Source organism: Marmota marmota, unplaced genomic scaffold, assembly GCF_001458135.2.
Source record: "Marmota marmota marmota unplaced genomic scaffold, marMar, whole genome shotgun sequence".
Taxonomy (NCBI): domain Eukaryota; kingdom Metazoa; phylum Chordata; class Mammalia; order Rodentia; family Sciuridae; genus Marmota; species Marmota marmota.
In genome coordinates this window covers 1,600,979-1,609,389 of record NW_026000037.1, presented here as the reverse complement: position 1 = coordinate 1,609,389, position 8,411 = coordinate 1,600,979, and the positions used below count along the sequence as shown (strand labels likewise).

General features: G+C 39.9%; 1 protein-coding gene across 1 annotated transcript in view; it reads right to left on the bottom strand.

Moving 5' to 3' along the window:
* Nucleotides 1–2,734: 2,734 nt before the first annotated feature.
* Adad1 (adenosine deaminase domain containing 1) overlaps nt 2,735–8,411 on the bottom strand; it is a 44,683-nt gene continuing 39,006 nt past the window's right edge. The window contains exon 11 of the mRNA XM_015478951.2: nt 2,735–3,170. Coding sequence (XP_015334437.2) covers nt 3,057–3,170 — 114 coding nt within the window. The 3' untranslated portion in view covers nt 2,735–3,056. The remainder of the gene's footprint in view (nt 3,171–8,411) is intronic.

The window sequence follows — 8,411 nt, the reverse complement described above, 5'->3', positions numbered from 1 at the left end:
TCAGCATCAAAGGATGACAGGAAACTAAGTATTTAAAAAAATGTAAAGAGGAAAACAACCAAGCTTTTTCTGTACCAACTACACCCCAGGTGAACAATCTATAAAGCTATTTTAATAGAAACACTGCAAGTAATCAGAGAATCTGAGTATTATTTGCAACCCCTAATAAGACAATGGCGAAGATTATCAATGGCTGCTAATCTCACAAAGAGACCACCCAGACAGGGTGTCTTCTGCTGAGAGTTCACAATAACTATCTGAAGTATACTTGATAAAAATCTAAATCTGAAAGCCTGTAGGTTCAATACTACTTCAGTATATAGAATAGGGGAACCTGTAGAATGACATACGATGCAAGATATAAGCAGCAAAACAGATTGTGGAGAATTCTACGAAGGACGGAGGGATTTTTTTTTTGTCACAATTAAATGAAATGTATAGAATACTTAACAAATTCCACTGTAAAAATATATTTATCCCGATGCAATCTATGTATCATTTATAATAGGATTACCACTAATTTTAAGGTGTGTCAACTGAATGTGGTTATATACCCTTGTGTATGTGTGCTTGTAGAGTCCTTATCTTTTACGTGTATCAAAGTGCTTTTCAGATGAAATGATGCCTGACATCTGCTCTTCCCACACTCCAGCCTGGGAAATATATGCCATGTTTTTAATAGTAGTTGAAGCTTGGTAGTGGGCATGTGGACTCATTTGCTTTTCTCTATTTTTCTATGCCCCGAAATTTCTATCTTAAGAAAATGCTATTTTGACACTTCATTTCCCTATATAAAACCCTTGAAAGGCGCCCTTCTACCAAAGAGCTAGATTTAACTCTCAGTTTTTCTACATTCTAGCCCTGAACACTAACATTTCCTTTATAATCTCTCAAATTTTAGCCTACCAAATTTTACTCATTCTTCAATGTTTGTCTTGTAACTTTAGAGCCATAAGAGAGTCGATCCAACTATATTATGGCTTTTGAGCACTTTAAAAGTTTTACTCTGCATTTAGAAGTTGTTCAAAAGCAAGATACCTTGTAAAACTCAAAACATAACACAAGAAGAAAAAGCACAGCTGCTTCTAATGAAGGCAGCCAGGTCTTCCCATCAAACCTCCTCCCTGAACAAAGAATGAAAACTCTTATAAAAATAAGTTCATCCTTGAAAGCTAAAGACCTAAGAGCGATTAAGTAATCTCAACGTTGGGATGCACACCACCTTCTGACCCTACTACTCAAAGCCAGCTTGTCCTTGATTGTCTCTTTTGATACCCTACCTAGATCTCTTTCCTTTCTCTAAGCCAATTGAGCACACATGGAACACAGACACACTGACTACATGTTGAATAAATAAGTGCTAATTCTCAGATTCTGTCTGTAAAACAGGTGTATTTGTTTGATCTTCTTCTCAAAACTTAATTTTTTGAGAAAACAGTTTTTGAATCTCATGGCAATGTCTAACTTAGGGCCTTTAACTAGGCAGACACCTCAGAGGCAATTATTAACTATTTGGTGCTTTCCCATGTCATCTATGAGCAAAATGCCCAAAAATGTGAAGAGTCAAGAGAAGGTCAGAGATCTTTTATTTTCAAAGGCAAATTTTCTATCAAGGAAAATGGAAATAAAGGCTGGAAATCTGCCATGAAAGCAAAGAGCCTGGTAAAGAGATTAAAAAATATTAAACAAGGAAAGACCAGTTGGACAAAGAAGCAATAAATATCACATAATTGACTGAAATTAAATGTATTAATATATTTATGTTAATCCATATGAGATTGCCCATAGTTTATCCTCTTTGACTCACAAAAAAAAAAAAGACAACTGTGGGGCTGGGTTGTGGCTCAGTGGTAGAGCATATGCCTAGCACGTGAGGCCCTGGGTTCAAACAGCTTTATTTTATTCAAGTCAATGAATAAAATAAAGCTATTTTTTAAAAACTATTTTTCAAAAAAAAATGACAACTGCACATAGTCCAACCTATTAAGCATAGTCTAGCTCACTGAAAGACAGAAATTCTTTCCCAAACAACTTCACTCCTCATTAACTAAACCCTACCATTCTCTTAGAACAGACAATGAAAGAACCTACATTGTAAGAGACTGCAATCGATCATTAGTTGGGTGGGAGACCACAAATTTAGTAAAGATGGATGCTAAGGGGACAAAACTGAGAACCAGTGATGTTTAAAGTATCTCTGAAAAGTAAGGAATAGGATAAAGAAGCTAAGGTGTTGGACAAACTCAATTTCACTAAAAACACATATGCTAAATTTTCCCTTTTCATCTAATTACTGTATAAACAAATACAGATATAAAGCTATCTTTTATATTTACTTTTAAATTACAAATCCCACTAATTATAAAGGATTAAATCATATTTAGTATAAATAGATCCTACAGGATACTTGAAAATAGACAATGTTAAAGGATATATGAAAATTCTCTATTAATCATAATAACTCACCAAACTACTTCCTAACTTGGTTAACATTTTCTCCATTTCTATGTGCAGTCTGCATTTATAAACTCCTCTGATCTGAGAGATGTTTTAGTCATGGATTTTTGTTATCATCTAGCATGTGACTAGCAAATATTAGGCACTCAAATACCTGTTGAATTTATCAATAAATGATTAATAACTATTTTTATTCTTGGCTTCTGTTTTTAATTAAAAAAAAAACTAAACCACCAAACTTGAGTGAGATACCAGGACACAATGTTGACTACTACAGCTGTATAAAGAGATTCAAAGCAAAATCGTAAAAGGAAGACGAATTCTCTTTTAAACTACGAAAAGGGTAATGGCTTTATGTTTGTAAAAAACAAATGTAAAATTTCTATTATGTCCTATCAGGTAATTCTTAAAAAAAAGAAAAAAATCCCTAATGGCTCAATGCAAGTTGACATGAATATGTACAAATTTTAGTAATAGCTGGATGTTGCTGTTCCAAGATTCTGATTTTGAAAGTTGAAAACCTCTATTTAAAAAAAAAGTTTTACCAGTCAAACACACCAAAAAATAAAAGGTTTTTAATATGCCAGTGGCCATGCAATTCACACACTGAACTGCTCTACACAGGGGGGCTTCACGATCCAGGAGCCATAGCCGTGCTGCTGCAAGTAGGACTTCAGTAAAGCTTTAGCCTCTTGGTATGAGCCAGACAGACGCTAGAGAGAGAGAGAGAGAGAGAGAAGATCAAGTTATTCTAAACCAGCAAATGTGACCTATGAAAAGTTAAGCAGCCCTATTGTACAACTTTACATTTTAAAGAACTAATGAAAAATTTTTGAATTCTTACTTCAATTTAAAAAAAATTTTTTTGTAGTCGTAGATGGACAGAATGCCTTTATTTGCTTATTTTTATGTGGTGTTGAGGATGGAACCCAATGCCTTACACATGCTAGGCAAGCGCTCTGCTGCTGAGCTATAGTCCTAGCCCTTTCAATATTATTTTTAAGCTACAAAGTTTCCTATCTGACACCCTGACAGAGTGATTTTGCTTAACATTTTTAATTAAAAGAGTAAATGTGCTCAAAAAATTTTTGAAAAAAATCAAAAAATATAAAAAATGAAAAGTACCTATAATCCTCAAACTATAGATAACCGCCATTAATAATCTGTTTTCATTTTCTTATAAATGAACAAACAGAAATGAACTTTTAAACAGGTAACTTTAATGAAGTATAAATTATTTAAAATTACTTACATAAAATTCACCCACTGAAACGTACTGTTTGCTGTCATCAGCAAATTTATTGAGGTATGCAAATACCATCACAATCCAGCTATAAACAAATCCCTCACCTGTAAGAGCTTCACTACTGCCCGCTTGCTGTCAGTCTGCGTCCCTGTGCTTGGCCTAGCTAGCCCTAGGCAATCACAAATCTCCTATTTCCTGAGTTTTTTCTAAAAATTTCATTTGTTTTGTCCAGCTTCTTCCAATTAAAATAATGTTTTCCTATTCATTCATGTTGTCTCACCTCTCAGTTTATTCTTTTTTATTGCCAGTTAATATTCCATTGTATGGATATATCACATTTTGTTCATGCATTTACCACCTTTTGAATGTGTGCATTGTTTCCAGGTTTTGATCACTGGAACGATGTTGCCATGAATGTTCACATGAGTCTGGGTAAATACAAGGTTTTTTCCTCACATCCCAAGCAGCACTACTACAGCACACAGTAAAATGTTTACCTTCACAAGAAAATGGTGAACTGCTTTCCACAGTGGTCTTGGGAGAAGGGTGTTATGGAAAAACAAGCCTGGCCCCTTCTCAGGCTACTCTGGCCTCCTGTCTTGCCATAGCACCACCCCCCCCAAATCTATTTTTATGTGGTACCAAGGATGGAACCCACTGCCTCACAGGTGAGAGGCGGGTGCTCTACACTGAGCTACAGCCCCAGCCCTCATCTCTCCCTTTTGAATGCACTCTTAACATACCATCTGCCATCTGCCGTAATGCAACACAGCCAAGAGAGCCCCAGGGCATCAGAGCCAGCATTATGGTGTTTGGGCTCTCTGACCTCTGAAAATGTGAGCTAAATGAACTTCTCTACAAAGTACCTAGCCTTAGGTATATTGTTATAGTAATGGAAAAAGGTCTAATACACTCACCATTCTAAAATCATCTGTGGAGAAAACTATTTCTCTCTCCCAATGAATTATGTTGGCAACTTTGTACATAATCAATTGACCATATTGTGCATGGATTTATTTTTGTTCTGTGAATCTATATGCCCATGATTATATCAATATGCTGCCTTAACTACTGTTGCTTCATTATTTTATGCAGTTGCACTTTGTTTTATTGTGCTTCATTTAATTGTGCTTCTCAGCAACTTTGTGTGTGTGTGTGTGTGTGTGTGTTGTGTGTCTGTGTGCACGTGCGCATGATTTAACCAACTGAAGGTCTGTGGCAACCTGTGTCAAGCAAGTTTATTGGCACAACTTTTCCATAGCATGTGCTCACTGCATGTCTGTCACATTTTGGTAATTTTCTTAATATTTCAAACTTTTTCATTATGAATATATCTGTTAAAATGATCTGTGATCTTTTGTTTTGAGGCACCATGAACTGTGCCCCTGTAAGAAGATGAACTTAACTGATACCTGCTATGTGTCCCTGTGCTCTGCTGATACTTGTTCCCAGTCTTTCTCCCTTCCCTCAGTCCTTTGAGACAGATGATACTGAAATTAGGTCAATTACCCTAAAACAGCTTCTAAGTGTTCAAAGGAAGGAACATAACATCCATCAGTTTAAATTGATAGCTAGAAATATTTAAGCTAAAAAAGTTAAGCATGTGAAACGCTGAGACAGGCTGAAAGCTAGGCCTTTTGCACTCATCAGTGAGCTCTGCTGTGAATGCAAAGTAAAAGTCCATGTAGGACTACTCTAGTGAGCACATGCATGAAAAGAAAGCTAAACAACCCTACTGCTGATAATGGAGAAAGGTTTAGTGGTTTGGAGAGATTATTAAACCGTCCATGCCATTTCCTTAAGCCAAAGCTCAAACCAGAGCAAGGCCCTAATTACGAAGGTCGAGAGGTGAGGAAACTGCAGCAGGAAAGTCTAAAGCCAAATCCATAACAAAAAATTGCTAGGCAAAGTCCCAGGTGCTGATAAAGCAGCTGCAACAAATTATCCAGAAGACCTAGCCATGATAACTGATGGTGACTATACAGTTTCCACGTAGATGAAATAGCCTTAAAGAAGGAGATGGCACCTAGGCTTTACGAAGAGTCAATGCCTGGCTTCAAAGGACAGACTGACTCTTGTCAGGGGCTAACACACCTACTGACTTCAAGTTGAAGGCTTATTTATCCCTCTGAAAATTTGACAGTAGTTAAGAATTATAATGAATCTAATCTGCTTGTCATTTACAATTCGACAATAAAGCCTGGATGACAGCACACCTGTTTACAAATAGTTTGCTAAAGGCTATAAACCACTCCTTAAGACCTACTACTCAGGAAAAAAGATTCTGTCCAAAATCTTACTGTTCACTGTCAACGCACCTGGTCACCCAAGAGCTCTGCAACAACACTGGCAATGCTTTCTTTCACTTTTGCTAACATGATGCCCTTCTGCAGCCCATGAGTCAAAGAGTAATTTTGACTTTCAAGTCTTATCATTAAGAAACACTTTCATTAATGCTACATAGCTGCCATAGAAGTTGATTCATCTGATTGATCTGCGCAAAGTAAATTAAAACCTTTTGGAAGGGATTCACTGTTCTAGATGCCATAGAGAACATTTGTGATTCATGGGACATAGTCACTATTTCAACAGCAGGAGGTTGGAAAAGTTGACTGATTTCAACCCCCATGGAGGATTCTGAGGTGTTTAAGACTTCAGTGAACAAAGTAATAGTAGATATGGTAGAAATAGCAAGAAAACTAGAATTAGAAGCCTGAAGATATGACTGAATTGCTGCACTCTCATGGTAAAACTAATAGATGGGGAGTTGCTCAAATGGATGGGCAGAAACAGGGTTTCTTGAGATGGAACCTATTCCAGGCAAACAGGCAGTGAACATTGTTTAAACAACAAAGGATTTTGAATTTTAAATTGACTTATTTGATAAAGCAGTAGCAAGTTTTCAGAGGACTGATTCTAATTTTGGAGAAAGTTCTACTGTGAGTAAAAAGCTACCCATTGCCATTGTATGCCACAGAGAAATCTTTCATGAAAGGAAGAGTCAATTGATGTGGCAAACATCACTGTTGTTTTATTTTAAGTTCCAGATACCCCAACCTTCAGCAACCACCACCCTTGTCAGCTGGCCATCATCAACATGGAAGCAAGACCTTCCAACAAACAGCAAAGATATTATGACTTATCAAAGGCTCAGATGACTATTGGCACTTTAGCAATAAAAGATTTTTAAATAAGTACATTTTTAGGACATAATGTTATTTCACTTTTAATAGACTACAGTATAAATTTAAATTTTGTATGGCCTGAGAAGTAAAAAATTTTCTGAGACTTGCTTTATTGTCATGGTTTTAGAAAGAAACCCATGGGGGGGTGAAGGGGAAGATGGCCGTGAAGGGAGTGCATTACCCCCGTGTACCGCATCACTGTGTGGGAGAATGACGAGTTAGAAAGGCTAAAAGCTATCTTGTTAGGAATTTCCAGCAAAATTGGGGTGCTCCAAAACCTAGAGGAAGGATTTCCATCGCACGAGGATCAGCTACGGGGGCTCAAATGTGAGAGATTTGTCCGCACGGAGGGTCACGCTGCTTATTCAGCAAATCGCCCCGCGGCTAGAGTCTGCGGCGCGTGCTGGGAAACGAGGAGATAGCAACGCAAAGATACAGTGCTGCAGTTTCTGAGGGCTTCTGCCAGCTGTGCAATCACCGTGCTCAGTGCTGAATTCTGGGTTTGAGACGGGGGAAGGAAGTGGTCCAATTCGGTTTTCCACACCGGTCAGACCACAGAGGAGGCCAGAGGCCACCATCTTGGAGAGCTGACGTCACCATCCCTGTTTCCGACGGATCGCAGCTCATTCAGCCATAGAACAGGTAATTTCAGGCTGCCATTCGCCTGCAGCTTGCAGACAAATTACTCAGGCTCAGTGCTAAATAATCCGCGGAAACTGCTTCTTGGAGCCTGCTCTTATCAGAGCGAACACCGAGCACGGAGCAGCCGAGTTCTGGCTCCCGGAACTGCTCTGGCCCAGGGCTAAGGAGCCCACGGAAACTGCTTCTCGGACCTGGTCCTGCTGAGTACTGTGGAGGTAAATACCAACAGAGCCTTCATAGGCAGTGGCAACGGGACTGAGACGGGGCCTGCTGAGGGCCAGTCAGGACTCACCTGTTGCTTTGGTCACCTGGCAAAAGGAACGAAATGCTGCCATTCACATGGGATACCAACATGGCAGAGATCTGATGTCATCAGAAAGTGGCGGAGGAGAGAACTTCATCAATACCAGCCGTGACAGAAACAGTTGGTCTCCTGGTAGGGAGGGTGAGTCACAAACACCCGAGTCTCTCTCACTTTATCATCAAGCCAGAGGGGCAGAGCAGAGCCGCCGCCTGCGCCCGGAACAGGCCCAGCGGCCCGCCGGCGTGACCCCAATTGGAGTAGGGGCAGAGCAGAGCCGCCACCCGCGCCCGAAAGGTAGGCAGATCTGCGACCGACCAGCGGAACAGGCCCAGTGGCCTGCTGGCGCGACAGACACGTCACCCCATTTGGAGTAGGGGCAGAGCAGAGCCACCACCCGTTCCCGCAAGGTAGGCAGACCTGCAACCGACTGGAGGAACACGCCCAGCAGCCGGCCGGGGTGGTAGGCACGTCACCCCAATTGGAGAAGGAGCAGAGCAGAGCCTTCGCCCGCGCCCAGAACAGGCCCAGCGGTCCGCGGGTGTGGTAGACAAGTCACACCAATTGGAGGAGGGGCAGA